This window comes from Mobula hypostoma, chromosome 4 (genome assembly GCF_963921235.1).
Source record: "Mobula hypostoma chromosome 4, sMobHyp1.1, whole genome shotgun sequence".
NCBI classification, from domain to species: Eukaryota; Metazoa; Chordata; class Chondrichthyes; order Myliobatiformes; family Myliobatidae; genus Mobula; species Mobula hypostoma.
This window is the reverse complement of record NC_086100.1, coordinates 12,244,427-12,266,765: the sequence shown is the minus strand read 5'-3', so window position 1 is coordinate 12,266,765 and position 22,339 is coordinate 12,244,427. Positions and strand designations below refer to the sequence as shown.

The 22,339-nt window shown below is 44.0% G+C and overlaps 1 protein-coding gene and 1 long non-coding RNA gene across 3 annotated transcripts in view; one reads left to right on the top strand and one right to left on the bottom strand.

Moving 5' to 3' along the window:
• LOC134345129 (uncharacterized) overlaps positions 1 to 16,349 on the bottom strand; it is a 70,019-nt gene extending 53,670 nt beyond the window's left edge. The window contains exon 1 of the long non-coding RNA XR_010017614.1: positions 14,318 to 16,349. This is a non-coding gene — a long non-coding RNA (uncharacterized LOC134345129). The remainder of the gene's footprint in view (positions 1 to 14,317) is intronic.
• Positions 1 to 22,339, top strand: part of LOC134345127 (neprilysin-like) — a 310,672-nt gene that overhangs the window by 121,435 nt on the left and 166,898 nt on the right. For both annotated transcript variants that reach the window (XM_063045312.1, XM_063045311.1), the window contains exon 8: positions 1,883 to 1,948. In XM_063045312.1, the coding sequence (XP_062901382.1) occupies positions 1,883 to 1,948 (66 nt within the window). The remainder of the gene's footprint in view (positions 1 to 1,882; positions 1,949 to 22,339) is intronic.

Genomic DNA, 22,339 nt, shown 5'->3' with positions numbered 1-22,339 from the left:
GTCACCAGATTTGAACGCTACAGATCTAGCCTTCAGCAGACGACGTACCTCCAGGTTCCTCCACGGCTTTTGGTTTGGGAATGTACAGTAAGTCTTTGTAGGAACACTGTCATCCGCATAGGTTTCAGTGAAGTCGGTAACAACTGCAGCATACTCATCCAGATTCAAAGATGAATCCCTGAATACGGTCCTGACCATTGATTCAAAGCAGTCCTGTAGGCACTGCCGTGTTTCCTTTGTCCATACCTTCTTGGTCCTCACTACTGCTGCTGAAGTCTTCGGTCTCTGCCCATACTCCCTCCTTATTCTCCCCTTAAACAGTTCACCTTTGAAGAAGGCTGCTTGCATTTATCTTTTCCATACCTCTCATAATTTTATATATCTTTATCAAATCTCCCCTCAATTGCCTAGTTTTAGGGAATTAAGTCCTAAACTATTCAATCTTTCCCTATAACTCAGGGCCTCAAATTCCAGCAACACCCTTGTAAATTTTCTCTGCACTCTTTCAATCTTATTGACATCTTCCTGTATGTAGGTGATCAGCACTGCACACAATACTCCAAATTAGGCTTCACCAAATGTCTTATACAGCTTCAACATAACATCCCATTTTCTGTATTCAGTAATTTCAATTACAAGGGCCAATGTACCAAAACTCTCTTTACAACCCCATCTCCTTTTGATGGCACTTTCAAAGAATCATGGATCTGCATTCCCAGAATTCTTTGTTCTACCACACTCCTCCGAGTGAAATAAAGAAACAAGAAACAAATTAACATGATAAATAAAACTCAGTGAATCAGCAACTGAAGTGAGGAAATGCAATGGAAACAAACAAGAACAAAATCAGAACACCTGAAGAACTGAGTGGATGAGGCGAGCATCTCTGAAGACTAGTGGTGCAAATGTGTTTCTTCACAGGTGCTGCTTGACCCACTGAGTTTTTGCAACGTTCTGCTTCTATAGAGGAAATCCCATGTTGTTTTACTAGTGAGAGACAATGAAATAGTTAAGAAAAACATTTGAACAGTTGTGGTTCCACCTTTTTGTGACTTTCAAGAAACATTTGCCAGACAAATAAATGAAATTTCATTGTTTAAAATGTTCCAATATCCAGACTGTCAAGTCGACTGGAGTTGCTTCAACAACGAGCAGAATAATTTTGTTGCTGAAATCCTGATTTAAATTTATAACAGGCCACTGATATGCAAATCCAATAAGTTTTGAGGGACAACAGGTAACTAAGATTCAGTTGTGGCTTGTATGATTCAAGGAATCGAGCAATAAAACATAGAACATAAGACATATAAGGGAAGATATAGTTGAGTGGAATGCACTCTGTCTTTGTCCCGGGGTTAGGGAATCAAGAAAGAGGGGACATAGATTTAAGGTGAGATCGGAAACTCTTAATAGGAACCTGAGGGATAACTTTTTTTTATATACAAATTGTGGTTTCTATCTTGAATGAGCTGCCAAAGGACATTGAGGCTGGCACAGTAACAACTTTTAAAAGGCAATTGGGCAGGTACATGGATTGGAAAGCATTCAGAGGCTATGGGCCAAACATTGGCAAATGGTGCATCTTGGTCAGCATGGACCAGTTGGGCCGAATGGCCTGTTTCTGCGCTGTTTGTCTCTGTGATATAGAACAGCACAGGATGGGGAGAAGCCAGCTGATCCACCATATTTGCCAATCTAAACTAATCCCATCTGCTTGCACATGGTCCCTCGATCCCCCGCCTGTTTACGTATCTCTCAAAATGCCTTAGATATTTGTTCAAGGTTACTTTCTGAAGATTCACAATTTTTCAACATTAGAGAATTAAGGACAGCTGGAACCAATATAACATTAACCCTACTTTAACTTTTGATGAATTCCCAGATTGATCAGCCCTATCTTGGACTGCCCTCCCGGGATTACTATGAATGTACAGGAGAATACCAAGCGGTAAGTGGTGATGACTTGCATATTGTTTTGTATTTTTGGATCAGAATTGGTAAATTGATTTATTATTGTCACGTTTACCAGAGTACAAGGAAATTTTTGTCTGATATATGATGTGTTTAAGATGACCAACAGAGTGGACAGCCAGCACCGTTATCCCCAGGGTGGAAATGGGATAATTTGAAAGTGTTTGGTGTGGGAAATGCTCTGCCAGTGGTGGTAGAGACAGACACATTAGGGACATTTAAAAGACTTTGATAGGCATATGGATGAAAGAAAAATGGAGGGTTGCGTGGGAGGAAAGGGTTACATTGATCTGAGAGTAGATTAAAATGTCAGTACAATACCATGGGCCAAAGGGCCTGTACTGTGTGGTACCTTTCTATGTTTATTGCATCTAAGCAGATCATTTCAATATATTGAGATAGTACAATGACTGAATGTACAATAGAGTTGAGCAGTACAATGTTAGTGGAGTGCAGGTAGACAATAAGATGAAAGACCATAACGAGGTCGATTGTAAGTCCAAGTATATTGTATTTAATACAATAACAGTGCTATAGAAGCTGCCTTCAAACCTGGTCGTATGTGTTTCAGGCTTTTGCATCTTCTGCTCTGTAGGAAGTGGGAGAAGAGACAACGGCCAAAGTGGGTGGGGTCTTTGATTATGTTGGCAGCTTCACTGAGGCCTTGAGAAGCCGCGGCCATAGAGGAGATGCTGTTTTCTGTGATGTGCTGAGCTGTGTCCACACCCCTCTGCAGTTTCTTGCAGTCCTGGGCAGAGCAGCTGCCTTACCGAGCCGTGATGCATTTGGATAAGATGCTATCGAGGGTGCATCGATAATAATTGGAAAGGGTGTACGGGAACATGCCAAATTTCTGTTACCTCCAGAGGAAGAAGAGACACTGGTGAGCTTTCTTAGCTGTGGCATCCATGTGGTTGGAGCAGGACAGGTCATTGGTGATGTTCACTCCTAGAACTTGAAGCTCTCAACCTTCTTGATCTGAGCACCATTAATTAAACAGAAGCAAATGCCCTACCACCTTCCTGATGTCAATGGCCAGCTCTTTTGACTTGCTGAGATTGAGGGAAAGATTGTTGTTCTAACACCACATCAACCAATCTCCTGGGCTCTATACTATATCTCCTTCCTGTGCTCCAACATATAGTCATTTCATCTTTGGCCCATTACAGTGGATTATCTGCAGACTTAATTTAATTTTAAAATTAAGATGAAACATGATAAAATCAGGAAAACAAACAGGAATACCCAGAATTTGGTGCACGCTTCATGAACAGGATCCTGTATTTTAAATCACTCTTCTTTTTAAATCTTTCTTCAATTCCCCAAAATACTGAGGGAGCTCATCAGGCTAGGCAGCATCCATGGAGAGGAATAAAGAGCCAATGTTTTGTGTCAATACCATTCAGCAAAGCTGAAAAGGAAGTGGGAAGAAGCCGGAATAAGAAGGTGGGGAGGGTAGGGCAAGGAGTACAAGCTGCAGGTGATAGGTGAGACCAGGTGTGGGAGAAGGTGGGTCCTCTGCCTCCTGCACTGTTTCAAGAAAGTTCATGCCCAATGCAAGATTTAACCCAAAATACTGACAATTCCTTTCCTCTCACAGATACTGCTTGACCCACTGAGTTCCACGAGCAGATTCCTCCATATCCAGTCACTTCTGTCTCTGATTGCTCTCAATGTGCATTAAATTTTAGAAATAATTTGTTTAAAAATCTACAGTTGCTGGAGACCTGGAATAAAAAGAAAAATTGCTGGAAACACTCAGCAGGTCAGGCAGGGAGGGAGAGAGACAGAGAGAGGAAGAAACTGAGTCAACATCTCAAATTGAACATCCTTTGTCAAATTCACATTTGTCTTTACTTTCCTTCTTTCTGACGTTGAATCAGTATCGGGTTTAATTTCAATGGCACAGGTTGTGAAATTTGTTGTTTTGTGGCAGCAGTACACAGTATCACATAATAATTTAAAAACCTCCAAATTGCAATAAGAATATATATATGAAATACATGGTGCAAAAAGAGAGTAAAGTTGAGTAGTGGGGTAGTGTATGTGGGTTCATTATCCATTTGAGGATTACAAATACCTGGGAATACGAATTGACAATAAACTGGACTGGTCAAAGAACACTGAGGCTGTCTACAAGAAGGGTCAGAGCCGTCTCTATTTCCTGAGGAGACTGAGGTCCTTTAACATCTGCCGGATGATGCTGAGGATGTTCTACGAGTCTGTGGTGGCCAGTGCTATCATGTTTGCTGTTGTGTGCTGGGGCAGCAGGCTAAGGGTAGCAGACACCAACAGAATCAACAAACTTATTCGTAAGGCCAGTGATGTTGTGGGGATGGAACTGGACTCTCTGATGGTGGTGTCTGAAAAGAGGATGCTGTCTAAGTTGCATGCCATCTTGGTCAATGTCTGCCATCCACTACATAATGTACTGGGTGGGCACAGGAGTACATTCAACCAGAGACTCATTAAACCGAGATGCAACACAGTGTGTCATAGGAAGTAATTCCTGCCTGTGGCCATCAAACTTTACAACTCCTCCCTTGGAGGGTCAGACACCCTGTGCCGATAGGCTGGTCCTGGACTTATTTCATAATTTACTGGCATAATTTACATATTACTATTTAACTATTTATGGTTCTATTACTATTTCTATTACTATTTATTATTTATGGTGCAACTGTAACGAAAACAACTTCTTTCAGAGTTTGCAAAGATTCGGCATGCCATCTACAACTATGACAAACTTCTATTGATTTGTGCTGGAGAGTATATTGACTGGCTATATCATAGCCTGCTATGGAAACACTATTGCCCAGGAAGATGATACAGGAGCCCCAGGTCCCACACCACCAGTTTCAGGAACGGTTGTTACTCGTGAACCATCAGGCTCTTGAACAAAAGGGAATAACTTCACTTGCCCCATCGTTGAAATTTTCTCACAAACTATGGACTCACTTTCAAGGACTCTTCATCTCATGCTTTTGATATTTATCACTGATTTATTTATTATTATTATTTATTTCTTGTTGTATTGCATAGTTTATTGCCTTTTGCAGACTGGTTGAATGACCAATTTGCAGTGGTCTTTCATTGATTCTATTATGGTTAATATTCTATAATAGATTTATTGAACATGTCCATAAGAAAATGAATCTCAGGCTTGTATATGGTAACATATGTGCACTGATATAAACTTACTTTGAAGAAACTGCTTGACTTGCTGAATGTTTCCAGCTTTATCTGTTTGTATTAGTGCCATACTTTTTGTGAATTGTCAGGAGGTTTGGCTTCTGTTGAGAGATCAGTCTGGCAAAGAATTCATTTTCTAATGCAGCCTCATTGTTAAGCACAGTGAAAGACAAACTGCGGTAGGAACTTGACGAATCAGGCAGCGCCTGTGGAGGGAAATGGACAGCTGATCATTTGTGTTGACTCTCCAACTTGACCAGCGGCTCCTGATGGTAAGGCTCCATGATATAAAAACAGGTTAGGAAACCCAGATCCAGACTGAAAAATCCAATTCAAGGTTCTAAGTAAGTTTATTATCAAAGTATATATATGTCACCACATGTAACCTTGAGATTCATTTTCTTGTGGCATTCATAGTAAATCCAAGAAACACAAGCGAACCATTGAAAGACAGCACCCAACAGGACAGACAAACAGCCAACGTGAAAAAGTCAGCAAACTGTAAATACCAAAGAAAAAAAAGAAATAAGCAATAAGTATTGAGAAAATGAGATGAAGTGTCCTTGAAATTGAGTCCATAGGTTGTAGGAACAATTCATTGTTGGGGTAAGTGAAGATGCGTGAAGTTATCATCTTTGGTTCAAGAGCCTGATGGTTGAGGGGTAATAACTGCTCCTGAACCTGGTGGTGTGAGTCCTGAAGTCCTGAAGCTCCTGTACCTTCTTCCTGATGGCGACAGGAGAAAAAAGCATAGCCTGGGTGGTGGGGATAGGTGCTGACAACACCCTGTGTAGTTGTGTTCACTTTACCTGCATTGGACTGGGCCATATCAGCTACTTTTTGTAGGGTTTTCTGCTCAAGGGAAATATTGTATCCATATCAGGCCATGATGCAGCCAGTCAATATACTCCCCACCACACATTTCAGATGCCATGCCAAATCTTCATAATCTTCTAAGGACGTGGAGACACTGCCAAGTTTTTTTTTTGTATTAGCACTTAGGTGCTGGGCTTGGACAGATCCTCTGAAATGTTCACACTTAGGTATTTAAAGCTGCTGCTCCTCCCCCACATCTGATCCTCTGAGGTCTGGCTCATGAATCTTCGGTTTAACCCTCCTGAATTTAGTAATTAGCGCCTTGGTCTTGAGTGAGAGGTAGTTGTTGTGACAACACTCAGCCAGATTTCCACTATCCCTCCTACATTCTGATTCGTCACCACTTTTAATTCAGCCGACGACACTGGCATCATCAGCAAACAAATATGACATTGGAGCTGTGCTTAGCCTCACGGTCATAAATATAAAGTGAATATGGAAAGGGACTAAGCACACAGCCTTGTGGTTCACTTGCATTGATGGAGATTATGGAGGAGATGTTGTCGCAATGTGAACTGACTGGGGTCTAGCAAGTGAGGAAATCAAGGATCCAATTGCACAAGGAGATATTGAGATCTAGGTCTTGGAGCTTATTGATTAGTTCTGAGGAAATGACAGTATTGAATGCCGAGCTGTAGTTTATAAAGAGCATCCTGATGTATGCACCTTTCCTGTCCAGATATCCCAGGATTGAGTGTAAAGCCAACAAGTTGGCGTCTGCCGTGGACCTGTTGCTCCAGTAGGCAAATTGGAGCAGATCCAAATAACTTCTCAGGCGGATGTGTTTCGTCACCAACCCCTCAAAGCACGTCATCACAGTGGATGTAAGTGCTACTGGACAATAGTCGTTGAGGCAGGCTACCATGTTTTTCTTCAGCATTGGTAAAATTAAAGTCTGCTGGAAACGGGTGGGTACCACACACTGCCGAAGTGAGAAGTTCACGATCTCGGTGATCACTCCAGCCAGCTGATCAGCGCAAGTCTTTCGTACTTAGCCATGTTCCGCATCTGGGCCAGATACTTCCTGTGGGTTCACCCACCTGAAGGATGCCTCCGAGACCGAAGTCACGGGTTCATTTGAGCTTGCGGGAGTTTGTGACGGTTCCTCCACGTTCTGAACGTCAAACTGAGCATAGAAGGCATTGAGCTCACCTGGAAGTGTGCCTGCAGGATGTCAGTGGATTTTGCTTTGTAAAAGTCAATAACATTCAAGCCCTGCCAGAGCTGTTGAGCATCCTTCAATGATTCAAGTTCAGTCCGGAATTGTCACTCCACACATGAGATGGCTTTCCAGAGATCAAACCTGGATGTCTTGCATCTTCCTTTGTCAGCAGACCTGAATTCCACTGATCTAGCCCTCTGCAGATTGTAGATCTCGCGATTTATACAGGGCTTCTGGTTGGGGAAGACTCTGAATGATTTTGTGGGTCACACTCATCTACGACTGCTTTCATAAGGTCCATGAGAACCGTGATGCATTCTTTCAGAATAGTGAGGGGAAGGGGTATGGCAAGAGCCCGCAGGTGATGGGCAGATCCAGAGGAAGAGGGGAGAGATTATCTTTAGTTGTCACATGTATTTCGAAAAGTGAAAGGTGTCAGTACGAATCTGTGCTGGGGGGCAGCCCACAAATGTCACTATGCTTCTGGTGCCAACATTGCATGCCCACAACGTACCAACCATAACCTGTATGTCTTCGGAAAGTGGGAGGAAACCGGATCAGTCGGAGGGAATTCACGCAGTCACCGGAAGAATTTACAAGCTCCTTGCAGACAGTAGTGGGAATTGGACCCTGATTGCTGATCATTGGCACAGTAATAGCATTATGCTAATGTGCCACACGTATACTTTACCATGCGCATATAAAGTGGGTATACTGACCGAGGCTGTGAGGTGGTAGGTGGGGGCAACAGGGGGCTGCAGATGATGGAATCTGACAGGAGAGGAAGGTGGAGAATGGAATCAAACGATCTAGCTAGGGAGGGAATGTAGGAACAGTAGAGGCAACGGACGCAGTGGGAGGATTATATAATCATATAACAATTACAGCATGGAAACAGGCCATCTCAGCCCTTCTAGTCCGTGCTGAACTCTTACTCTCACCTTTGAGGGTTACGAGAGTGACGGGCAGATAGAGTAGGTGGAAGAGAGGAAAGAAATGGGGGGAGGCAGTTGGCTGTAGCAGGAACTGAGTAGACCAAGAGGAGAGAGAAAAAGGACAGAGAGAAAGCAAAAAATGCAGTTCAGATTACATCAATATCAGAATCAGTATCTTAATCCGGTTCATTATCACAGTATGTCATGAAATTTGTTAGCTATAGTAACAGTGGAGCGCAATATTTAAAATATACTTAGGTTTCAATAAGAAATATACATTCAGTGTCCACTTTCAAGTTTTTCATGTACTGAGTAAAGTGCCCACTACGTGTATGTTCATGATCTTCTTCTGCTGTAGCCCATTGACTTCCTGGATCGTTGTGTATTCAGAGATGCTCTTTTGCACACCACGATTGTAGTCACTCCATCTTCCCGCCACCCCACTAGGAATAGGGCTCCCCTGGTCCTCACCTACCACCCCACCAGCCTCCGGGTCGAACATATTATTCTCCGTAACTTCCGCCACCTCCAACGGGATCCCACCACTAAGCACATGTTTCCCTCCCCCCCCCTGCATTCCGCAGGGATTGCTCCCTACGCAACTCCCTTGTCCATTCATCTCCCCCATCCCTCCCCACTGATCTCCCTCCTGGCACTTATCCTTGTAAGTGGAACAAGTGCTACACATGCCCTTACACTTCCTCCCTTACCACCATTCAGGGCTCCAAACAGTCCTTACAGGTGAGGCAACACTTCACTCTGTGAGTCGACTGGGGTGATATACTGCGTCCGGTGCTCCTGATGTGGCCTTTTATATATTGGCGAGACCCGACGCAGACTGGGAGACCGCTTTGCTGAACATCTACGCTCTGTCCGCCAGAGAAAGCAGGATCTCCCAGTGGCCACACATTTTAATTCCACATCCCATTCCCATTCTGACATGTCTATCCACGGCCTCCTCTACTGTAAAGATGAAGCCACACTCAGGTTGAAGGAACAACACCTTATATTCCGTCTGGGTAGCCTCCAACCTGACGGCATGAACATTGACCTCTCTAACTTCCGCTAATGCCCCACCTCCCCCTCGTACCCCATCTGTTACTTATTTTTATACACACATTCTTTCTCTCTCTCTCCTTTTTCTCCCTCTGTCCCTCTGAATATACCTCTTGCCCATCCTCTGGGTCCCCCCCTCCCTTGTCTTTCTTCCCGGACCTCCTGTCCCATGATCCTCTCGTATCCCCTTTTGCCGATCACCTGTCCAGCTCTTGGCTCTATCCCTCCCCCTCCTGTCTTCTCCTATCATTTTGGATCTCCCCCTCCCCCTCCAACTTTCAAATCCTTTACTCACTCTTCCTTCAGTTAGTCCTGACGAAGGGTCTCGGCCTGAAACGTCGACTGCACCTCTTCCTAGAGATGCTGCCTGGCCTGCTGTGTTCACCAGCAACTTTTGTGTGTGTTGATTGTAGTGCTTGGTTATTTGAGTTACAGTCGCCTTCCTGTCAGCTTAAACCAGTCTGGCCATCCTTCTCCGACCTCGCTTATTCATGAGGCATTACCCACCCCCTCCCCACCCCGTCAGTACTGCCACTCACTAGATACTTTTTTGTTTTTCACACCATTCTCTGAGAACTCTAGAGGCTTCTGTGTGTGAAAATCCCAGAAAATCAGCAGTTTCTGAGATACTTAAACCACACCGTCTGGCACTAAAAACCATTCCAATGTCAGTCACTTAGAAAACATTTCATTCCCATTCTGATGTTTAGTCTAAACAACAGTTGAACCTCTTGACCGTGTCTGCATGCTTTTATGCATTGTTGCTGCCACATAATTGGCTGATTGGATATTTCAAAGTTCAAAGTGCATTTATTATCTAAATATATATACCATATTCAACTTTGAGATTTGTCTCCTTACAGGCATTCATAAAACAAAGAAACACAATAGAACCTATCTTTAAAATAAGGAGACTGTCAAACACTGAATGTGCAGAAAAAAACAAATCATGCAAGCAAATAATATCCAGAACTGAAGTACACGAAAGTGAGTCCACAGCCATGAAGCCAGGCATCACTAAAGCCAATTCGGGAGCCCATTAGTTGCAGGCCACAGACTCAGAGATATATAAAAATCACGGAGCAACAACCTGAGTTGGCCCAATCTTCGCCTCTGACCCCAATATCCTGACCTTTTCAATCTGGCCCGGGTTAAATCGTGCAAACCTCAGGTTGTTCCTCCCAGTCGGACTCGGGCCCTGCTCCTTCGATACACTCTGGGGCCCGTGCCCCGCCACTTCGATTCAGCGAATACCCAACGTTTCCAATTCAACTCTCGGATCTTAGCCCGGGCCCCACCACCTTGCCTCCACTCACCTCCCATTGTTTCTGCCGCATCAAATCGGCTCCAAGTCCACTACAGCAAAGGGTAAACATCGGCTCATTCCCTGGTCTCGGGCCCAGGCCCTGCCACCTCGATTCAACCTGAACACACCACGCCACAACCATCCTGCGCCTTCGAGACTTCAATTCACAGCGCAAAAAATACCAGGTCATACAGGCAGTTCAAAAGCTCAGCTCCGAAGTGGAAGTTATGGGCTATTGATAGCAGTAAAAGTGTGACTAATACAGTCATTTATAATTTTGTTTGTTTTGTTTGCTACCTGTGCTTCACCAGGGCTATCTTCAACTGGAAGATAATACCTAATAGAGTGGCCACCAAGTGTACATAAAGATAATTAAATTAAAGATGTAGTGCAAAAAGAGAACAAAATTAATGAGATAGTGTTTGTGGGCGAGTTCATTGTCCGTTCAGAAATCTGACGCCAGAAGGGAAGATGCTGCTCCTAAACTTGCTGCAGTCTCTTGTTCCTATGTTACTAAACATACCCTAGAGATAATACTGAATGGATTGGAACTGCATTTATGTAAGAAAACAGTGAGCTGAGTTCACCTGCCACGGAGACTGGAACCCAGAGTTATCGACCGTAAGGCATAGGAGCAGAATTAGGCCATCCGGCCCATCGAGTCTGCTCCACCATTCAATCATGGCTGATTTATGATCCCTCTCAACCCCATTCTCCTGCCTACTCCTCATAACCTTTGATGCTCTTACTAATCAAGAACCTATCAACCTCCACTTTATATATACCCAGTGAGTTGGTCTCCACAGCCATCTGTGGCAATGAATTCCACAGGTTCATCACTCTCTGTCTCCTTATCTTAAATTTCTCCTTATCTCTGTTCTACAGGGACGTGCTTCTATGCTGACACTATACCTTCGGGTCCTAGACTCGCCCATATCCTCTCCACATCTACTCTATCAATATTTGATCACTGACCATATGGTAGTGTGCCTGTAACAGATTGATTCCCCGTTTGGTCTTAGCCTCCCAGCAGTCCCATCACTGAGGTGATTCCTGATTGCCTTTCTGACGGTTCTCTGGGCTCCTTTCGTAAGATTTCCCGTGGCTAAACTCAGCAGGACTGACTCCCATTTGCCGCATGCTGCTCACTGTTACATTTGGAGTCTGTTTTGATCACAGTCTCCAGCTTTACAGATGGTCTGTTTCCTTTATGTGGAGCTAGCAGTCTTTGTTGATGACAGCTCCATTAATCAGTGCTAATGAGCACAATTACAGGGGATGTCTGTCAGCTCTGTTTCTGCAGCTGTGTAAATTTGTGACTCTGCGACACTGTGAAATACAGCTATGACTAGTACTGTCGATTGATTTAGATTCTCCGAAAAGTGTTGGAAAAGCTTAGCTAGTACCATGGATTGTGTCAGTGGAGTGCATTAATTAAAGCCTTTCTGAAACTCTTGAGATGTCGAGTGGTGCACTGACATTTCTGAGTGGTTCATAAGTCCAAAAATGAATTAATCACTTGGCCTACGGAGTCTGCAATGCTATTTGATCTGGCTAATTTATCTTCCCTCTGTCACATTTTGCCTATAACTTTTAATGCCGTTACTGATCAAGAACCTATCAACCTTCACTTCAAATATACCCAATGACTTGTCCTCCACAGCTATCCATGACAATGACTTTCACAGATTCAACACAGATTCAACACCATCTGGTTATAGAAATTCCTCCTCATCCATGTTCTAAAGAGACATCCTTGCATTCTGAGGCTGTGCCATCTGGTGTTAGACTCTTCCACTATGGGAAACATTCTCTCCACATCCACTCTATCTAGGTCTTTCACCATTCAATAGGTTCCAATGAGATACCAATTCATTCTTATAAACTCCAGTAAGTACAAACACAGAACCATCAAAAGCTCCTCATTAACCCTTTCATTCCTGGGATCATTGTCGGAGTTAAGGGTCTTCTTCTTCTTCTCCTTCTTCTTCTTCTTCTTCTTCTAGGCATATTACAGCCCTCCACAGGATGTATAATTAATTACAGTACTTCAAGGAACTAAAATTCTCGAATACAACCTAGTCTCACACATAAACTGAATGATAGACTCTTCAATCAGATGTTGATTCTCTTGATGGCCAAACAAAGATTTAATAGAAAACCAAAATAAATTTAAGCCAGCTAGCCTCTTGACCAACATGCTTCTTTCGATTACAGCTCAGCAAAACATGCTGGACTGTCTCTGGACTACCACAGTCACATAATCCAGTAGGATGTTTTCTTATTATCTTTAAATAATAGTTTAGCCCACAATGCCCCAACCTAAGTCTTGTAAATTTCACCATATCTCTGCGATTTAAATAGTAACAGTCTGAGACCTTTTTAACAAGTGGGTGACTGGAAAAATAACGCCTGCCCCTTAATCCATTTTTCCAGTCCTCCTGCCACTTCTTCTCTATACCTTTTTTAATCCTATTTCACAATTCTGCTCTGCCTAGGGGAACTCTAATTTCTACTTGCCTGCTCTGTAAGGAAGACTTTGCAATACCATCCACAACTTCATTTCCCTCCACCCCAGCAGGCCCAGGTATCCATGACAATCTAACTGCACAACCCATCTTCCCTACTCTAAACAACACTAGGAGAGTCTCAATAACTATGTCAGGACGAGCTTTTGATTTACTCCCTTTTATAGACTCTAAGGCAGCAGCAGAATCCGAACAGATGATAACTCTACGTGGTCGAGAGTCTTCTATCCACCATAAGGCCCAGAGGATTGCTAATAATTCTGTTGCAAAGACAGAAACACCATCTGAAACCCGGTGACCAATCTTAACTCCAAGTTGAGACACATACATCCCAAATCCTGCCCTACTGCTCACTGGGTCCACTGAGCCATCAGTAAAAATCTTCAGATAAGATCCCCATTTATTATTTAAATATTCATTTGTGATCAACGCTGATGAAACTGCACTGCTTCCTTGAAGCTGCGAAAGGAGGAATAGGTCTACTTCTGGTTCTGGAAAGAACCAAAAAGGGACAGGTGGCAAGCAAATTTGGCCAACTATGTCTTCCTCAGTCAGTTTCAATTTCACAGCCCAGTTATTAACCAAATCTAAAAATGGGTATCTTTTAATTTTACTTTGGCGCTCCAACTTCCCCTGCAAAAGACACTTTGATGGACAGCTGTGATTGAATCCATTTTGTTTTACCCAATACTGCAGGCCCAACTGAATTCATCTTAAATGTAGAGGCACTTCTCCCATCTCCACACATAATGCCGGGACTGATATTGTTCTAAATGCTTCACAACAGAGTCTAAGCGCTTTGGACTGCACAGTGTCTAGTTTTCCAAGCACTGCCGTAGCAGCGGAACCATGAACAATTCAACCATAATCTATAACTGATCTAATCATAGCTCAATACATCAAGTACATAGTTTCCCGCCCTGCTCCCCAGTCACATCCAGCAATACTTCTCATAACACTTAAAACTTTGTCACACTTTTCCAATTGTTTTATCTATATGAACCCTCCAAGTAAGTCTTTCATCAAACCAGACACGTAAAAACTTGAATACCTTGACTCTTTCTAGTGGAGAATCATATAGACACAATTCACAATCAGGAATCTTTCTTCTAAAGCCAAAAATCATGTATTTGGACTTAGAAGCAGAAGTCCTGAAACCCCATTTATTAGCCCAGTTTTCAACTGATCTTAAAGCCTTTTGTACCTGCCTTAATATATTCTTGATGTTTCTTCTTCTTTTCCAGATTGCACCATCATCTGCAAACAATGATTTGTCAAATCCTGTCCCTACCTGATCAAAGATATCAGTTATCTCTCTTCAATGCTTGCACATCCTTTCTTAGATAGGGAGTCCAAAGCTGCTTATTGTATTCCAGCTGCAGACTGACCAATGTTTTATAAAGCCTCCTTGAAATGAATGCTAAAATTTCATTTGCCTTTCTTACTAATGACTCAACCAGCAAGTTAATCTTTAGTGAATGCTGCACTAGGTGTTCTTTCTGTTAAGTATGTTTAAATGATTACTTATGGTCTGCTTAAACATGACTGGTAGTTTATCTTTTGCAACTTCCCAGCAGTGTCTAAGAACTCATGAACAAAAGTCACATTAAAGAACCTGCAAAGAGCAATGTTGACAATCGACTACTACTATTACTACTACGTCGACTCAGGCCTAGGGGGTCAGCGTCGGGCATGATGACGGACTCTCCACTTCTCACTCTCCCTCATCAGTGTGTTCAGTTCATCTACATTAGCCGCGCGACTGTCTTCTAGGAGTGTGTTGACCATAGTCTTGGGAGGGCGCCCAGGGTTCATCCTCCCGTGCTTGGGCTCCCAGATGATAAGTAGGCTGGCAGGTAGCTTGGGGTGGCGTAGACAGTGCCCCGCTAGTTGCAGTCTTCTCACCTCGATTTTAGTGGAGAGCATCGGTAGGTTGTTATAAAGCTCGACGTTCGTCATGTGCTGTTGCCAACTCACTTCAAGAGTCATCCAGAGCATTTCGTGTATAGCAACCACCTAGAGACTTTCGCATAGTCTTCGTTGGAGTCCATGTCTCGCATCCGTACGTGAGAATGGACTCTATGACTGCTATGAAGATCCTCTTTTTAAGCCCTCTGGTCAGGTTCCACTTCCAGATTTCCTTCATGTCGTTCATAGCCCTCCACACCAGCACCTTCTGTATTGTTATGTCCTTCTCCAAACTCATCATTCTTGACCCGAGGTACTTGTAGTCAAAAACTTTCTTAATGGTATCATTCGCTACGGTCTTGAGCGTACCTTTGTCGCAGTTAAGCGCCATGTACTCTGTCTTTTTAGCGTTTAGGTGAAGTTCAACTTTATTGCACTCAATGTTCACTTTTGTCAGTAGCTGCTGTGCTTCCTCCATCTGGTCAGAGAGCAGGACGATGTCATCTGCAAAATCAAGATCTGTGAGCGTAACTGGTCTGACCCTTTTAGTTCACCCTTTTGGTAAAACCAAGCTTGTCATGATCTTTGGTAGCTTGACGCAGAGCGTAATCAAGGACGATTATAAAGATGTAGGGTGCCAGAGTGTCTCCTTGCAGTACACCAGCTAGGAGCTCGAACACTGCTGTTTCTCCGTCTGGTGATACAACTTTTGCCATGGTTTTGGTATAGCTGGACTCTATTGCTCTCAGTAGATGGTCTGGCACTCCGTAAGCTTTCAGGATCTTCAGCATTTTACCTCGGTGAATGGAGTCAAAAGCTTTGCGGAAATCGATGTAAGTAAGCACGGCTGGTAGGTTGTTCTTCTTGACTTCTCGATGATCCTACGGAGAGCAAGTATTTGCATTACTGTTGTGCGCTTCTGCAGAAAACCATTCTGATTGAATCTTAGCTTAGGGTAAATGGCAGTGCGAATCCTGTTCAAGATCATCCGATTGTATAGCTTTGCTAAGATGCAGGTCAAGCTGATACCGCGGTAGTTGACAATCGAGGACCTCTTCAAAATGCAGTGTCTCAAGAAGCGAGCATCCATCATTAATGAAACCTCAGCATCCAGGACATGACCTGTTCTCATGCCAGTGATAATAAATCTGATTCTCATTCTGATTCTGAGCCTGTGCTCTGATTCTGATTGAGGCTGCTTTCAAAGGAGTGTTGCACAAGCATATGATTTCATGTTGCTACTAGCCAGATACCTCCAACAGGACCACAACCTTGTCGCAATTTGGAAACTTACATGCCACAATGATTCGGAGAGCTATGCTGGCTGGAGTTAGGGCTTTGTGTTTTGGCTGCTGGTAGGGTCACCTACGCCTGATGGTCATAGGGCAGAGGCCATACTAAGGGCAGTCCACCGGTCCTCCATGTTTGGGGTTTCAGTTCAGGGCTAACAACCCTGACTGAGTTGTTAGATTAGATTATGAGAACACTCAGTCCTCTTTTTATTGTCATTTAGAAATGCATACATGCATTAAGGAATGATACAATGTTTCTCTGGAAAGATAGAAACATAGAAACATAGAAAATAGGTGCAGGAGTAGGCCATTCGGCCCTTCGAGCCTGCACCGCCATTTATTATGATCATGGCTGATCATCCAACTCAGAACCCAACCTTCCCTCCATACCCCCTGACCCCTGTAGCCACAAGGCCCATATCTAACTCCCTCTTAAACATAGCCAATGAACTGGCCTCAACAGTTTGCTGTGGCAGAGAATTCCACAGATTCACCACTCTCTGTGTGAAGAAGTTTTTCCTAATCTCGGTCCTAAAAGGCTTCCCCTCTATCCTCAAACTGTGACCCCTCATTCTGGACCTCCCCAACATCGGGAACAATCTTCCCGCATCTAGCCTGTCCAATCCCTTTAGGATCTTATACGTTTCAATCAGATCCCCCCTCAATCTTCTAAATTCCAACGAGTACAAGCCCAGTTCATCCAGTCTTTCATCATATGAAAGACCTGCCATCCCAGGAATCAATCTGGTGAACCTTCTTTGTACTCCCTCTATGGCAAAGATGTCTTTCCTCAGATTAGGAGACCAAAACTGCACACAATACTCCAGGTGTGGTCTCACCAAGGCCTTGTACAACTGCAGTAGTACCTCCCTGCTCCTGTACTCGAATCCTCTCGCTATAAATGCCAGCATACCGTTCGCCTTTTTCACCGCCTGCTGTACCTGCATGCCCACTTTCAATGACTGGTGTATAATGACACCCAGGTCTCGTTGCACCTCCCCTTTTCCTAATCGGCCACCATTCAGATAATAATCTGTTTTCCTATTTTTGCCACCAAGGTGGATAACTTCACATTTATCCACATTAAATTGCATCTGCCATGAGTTTGCCCACTCACCCAACCTATCCAAGTCACCCTGCATCCTCTTAGCATCCTCCTCACTGCTAACACTGCCACCCAGCTTCGTGTCATCCGCAAACTTGGAGATGCTGCATTTAATTCCCTCATCCAAGTCATTAATATATATTGTAAACAACTGGGGTCCCAGCACTGAGCCTTGCGGTACCCCACTAGTCACCGCCTGCCATTCTGAAAAGGTCCCGTTTATTCCCACTCTTTGCTTCCTGTCTGCTAACCAATTCTCCCCCCACACCAATACCTTACCCCCAATACCGTGTGCTTTAAGTTTTTAAGATATCACAGAAAACAGGACAAACCAAAAACTAACACTAACAGAACCACATAATTATAACATATAGTTACAGCAGTGCAAAGCAATACCATAATTTGATGAAGAACAAACCATGGACACGTAAATAAAGTCTCAAAGTCCTGAGCTGATTGACTCCCGAGTCCCCAGTTGCAGGCAGCAAAAGGGAGAAACTCCCTGCCATAAACCTCCAGGCACCGTCAACTTGCCAATGTCTTGGAAGCAGCCGACCACAGCCGACACTGAGTCCATCCGTCCGAAAACTTCGAGCTTCCGACCAGCCTCTCCGATACAGCCTCCTGAGTGCCATCCTCTGCCGAGTGCCTTTGACCTCGCCCCGGCTGCTGAAACACGCAAAGCCGAGGATTTCGGGGCCTTCAGCTCCGGAGATTCCGGTTACCACACAGTAGCAGCGGCAGCGAAGCGGGCATTTCAGAACTTTTCCAGATGTTCTTCCGTGCTCTCATGTCTGTCTCCATCAAATCAGAATTGTGCACAGTCCCCTACTCGACAGATAACAGATATTCATCACCAGAGAGGCCGCGCGTGCTGCCGTCGCGCCGCCATCTTCTCCTCCCGCCTCCCGCCTCCTGTTTATGGAAACAGCAATGAAGAATCCTTCTACATCTGTGTGCAATGGTATGTACCATAAAGGCAGAACCATGCCTGGTGCACAATAGAGAAGATGGCCAACGACAGCCAGAGATGGGGGGCTTGCATTGCTGTCTTTAGCACCAGCAGTGTAACAGACAGTAAGTACACTAGCCAGACAGCTGGGTGAAAGAAACTTGAGTTGGCCCAAATGATAATGAGAACTCCCAAAAAGAATTAAATCAGAATCGGATGTATTTTCACTGACTTGAACAGCTTGAAATTTGTTGTGTCATGGAAGCAGTACAGTGTAAGGACATAAAATTACAATACATTACTAAAATTAATAGTTTTAAAAGGACTAATACAAGAGTTGGGTAGAGGGGGGGAAGATACATCACTACCAAAGGAGGTGTAAGCTGATCGTTCTCTCCATTAACCCACAGGTCACCCTTGGGCAAGGTGTAGCACCTGCTTAGCCTCCTGATCAGAATCGTATGACGCCATGGGAGCAGGTAGTGGATGGTTGCATGAGCAGCTAATGTCTATCACAAAACTTGGTTATGCAACCACTGATGCCAGGCAGACAATCTCTGAAGAGTATTGATAATGGCTGGGGTCCCCGTCCTTGTAAAGACACCGCCCAGAAGAAGGCAATGGCAAATTATTTCTGTAGAAAAAAATTGCCAAGGGCAATCATGGTCATGAAAAGACCATGATCGCCCATGTCATATGATGCTGCACATAATGAACAAATACAAGGGGTGTAATTTTAAGGTGATTGGTGGAAAATCTAGGGGTGATAATAGAATGGTGGGTGCAGTGCATGAGATGAGTTGCCAATGGTGGTGGTAGAGGCAGATACATTAGAAACATTGATGAAACTCTTAGATAGGCACATGGATGATAGAAAAATGGAGGGCAATATGGGAGGGAAAGATTATATTGATCATAGTCATAGAGTCCAGAAAAGTACAGCACAGAAGTAGGCCCTTTGGCACAGAAACAGGCCCTTTGGCCCATCTAGTCCATGCCAAACTATTTAAACTGCCCAGAAGTGTGTAGGTTATAAAGCTGGCACAACATCAAGGAACGAAGCCCTCACTGTGCTGTACTGTTCTATGTTCTGTTCTATCACGAGTTAGTGTTCACTGGTTCATGGGCCATTCAGAAAACCGATGACAGACAGGAAGAAACTGTTCCAACAATGTTGAGTGTGGGTCTTCATGCTCCTGTACCTCCATCCTTATGGTAGTAATGTGAAGAGGGCATGTCCTGGATGGTGAGGTTCCTTAGTGATGATATCACCTTTGGAAGATTTTGTTGATGGTGGACATGGGTACAAGTTATTGTTGCTTCAAGTCATGGAAAACAACAAGTCAATTCAATAAAACAGTGACATCAGCCTTCTTCAACTTAATGTCAAGTAAAACTTAGTACTGACAGCAATACAAAATGTAATTTACTTCTTGCAACTAACTCAAAAATACATGTCCGAAACGTCGACTGTACTTTTTACCATCGATGCTGCCTGGCCTGTTGAGTTCCTCCAGGCTTTTACGTGTGTTGCTCAGATTTCCATTATCTGCTGATTTTCTGTTGTTTGTAAGCTGCTTGGCCTTTTAACATAACACACACAAAATGCTGGAGGAACTCAGCAGGCCAGGCAGCATCTCCAGAAAGGAATAGACAGTCCATGTTTTGTGCCGAGGGGTAAGAAAGGGGGATGAATCCAGAATAAGAAGGTGGGGAGAAGAGAAGGAGTACAAGCTTAGAAAGTGGTAGGTGAAGCCAGGTGGGTGGAGGAGAGCGGATGAAGTAGGTGATCGACGAAAAAGGCAAAGGTCTGAAGAAGAAGAAATCTGTTAAGACAGGAGAGTGAACCATGGGAGAAAGAGAAGGAGGAGAAGCATGAAAGGGAGATGATAGGCAGGAGGGGAGCAGAGAAGAGGTAAGAGGGGAGCCGGTGTGGCAAAGAAAGAAGAGAGAAGGGGAGGGGAAAAATTATCAAAGTTAAAACAAAATCAATGTTCATGCCATCGGGTTGGAGGCTACTCAGATGGAATCTGAGGTGTTGGTCCTCTAAGCTGAGAGTGGCCTCATCATATAAGTAGAGGAGGCTATGGACCAACATGTCGGAATGTGAACGGGACACGAGGAATTCTGCAGATGCTGGAAATTCAAGCAACACACATCAAAGTTGCTGGTGAACACAGCAGGCCAGGCAGCATCTCTAGGAAGAGGTACAGTCGACGTTTCAGGCCAAGACCCTTCGTCAGGACTTGTCGACTGTACCTCTTCCAGGTGCTGCCTGGCCTGCTGCGTTCACCAGCAACTGGAATGTGAACGGGGATTGGATTTGAAATGGTTGGCCACCAGAAAATCCTGCTTGTTTCAGATGGAGCCAAGGTGCTTGACTACACAGTCCCCTAATCTTGGCCTTTTAAGCAGGCTTTGCCATCTGTTAAGGCCAATAAACTACATTGATACTATTAGACCATAAAACCATAAGGTGTAGGAGCAGAATCAGGGAGTCAAATTGGTGGTGATGAACATAGAGACCAACAAATCACTCAAAGAAAAGCTCATCGACTTTTAATAGACAATCTTGGCTTGTAAAAAACCATTTTGTTTTAGACTTCTTCTTTATAGTTTTTCATCTAAACTGGGGGCACGCTTGTTATTTTGCATTAACTTCTAGCCATATGAACAATATTATTTGCAGATGTTATATGTTTGGGAGACCACATGACACTATTTCCCTTCACTATTCCCATCTCCCTTGATGCTGATTCCTTTAATTGGTTTATTATGTTCACATGTAGCAGGATAATTTGAAAAAAAATTGTTTTCTCTGCCACCGAGACAGTTCATTCCAAATATAAACATATGGAGATACAGTACTTTGCAAAAGTCTTAGGCACACATATACAGCTAGGGCGCCAAAGACTTTTGCACAGCACTGTAGTAATTTTATGCATTGTACTGTACTGCTGCCCCCCATAAAAACAAATTTCATGACATATGTGAGTGATGATAAATCTGATTCTGATATGGGTCCTGTATCATGGACTAGGAGTGGGAAGGCGGCAGAAAGAGGGGAATTGTGGTTGGGAAAAGAGGAAGGGAGAGAGGAGGGAGCAGGAAGTTCCAGAGTGACATTCTATAATGATCAATAAACCAGTTGTTTGGAATCAAATGACCTTGCCTGGTGTCTCAGGGCTGGGTGTGTCTGCACCCATGCTACACGCCCGCACATAGCTCTTCTTCAGTGCCACCCCTCCCACAGTGCTCCACCCTCACCATTCCCAACAGCCTTTGCTCCCACCAGGTTTACAAACTGCTCCCTGCTCCACATTGACAAATACTGTACTGGGCACCCTAGCTGTATATACGTCTCTCAGACTTTTGCACAATAACGTAGTTCAAAGGAAAAAGCTATAATAAAGTTCAGAATATATTTCTACACTTGCAGAGAGAGTCCTTGTTTAGATAAGGTTTCTCAGTGTCTACCCTGTCTCTCTTCCAAGAGGACCACAACCTTGTCGTTGGTTACTGAGGCTTGTGTGTATCAGTGACACAGAGAGCTAAATTGGCTGGAGTCAGGGTTTTACACTTTGGCTCTTGGTAGGGTTACCCATGCCAAACAGGTCAAAGGGTAGAGGCCAGACTAAGAGCGGTCCACCGGTCCTCCCAGTTCGGGGGTTCAGCTCAGGGCTAGCAACCCTGAGTGGTCAAACAAAATTGTTACAGAATCAGCAATAAAGAATCCTTCTACATCTGGGTACAGTGGTATTCCTGAATCTCCACCCGGGACTGACATGACTGACAGTAGTGAGAACTGAGAGGAAGCTAATGACATGATGAAGGAAGCCCTGAACACCACCAGAGATGGAGGACCTTCACTGCCTCCCTAAACTCCAGTGGTTTAATGGGCAGTAAGTCAGCAACCTGTCTCTGCCTGTCATAGTTATATAAACCTCTGCCAGGTCTCCTCTAAACCTCAGTCTGCACCATTCTATTGCGGAGGGAGTGCCGGGGTTTAGGCTCAACGTCGATGAAGGAATAGCAAAATATTTCCAAGTCAGGATG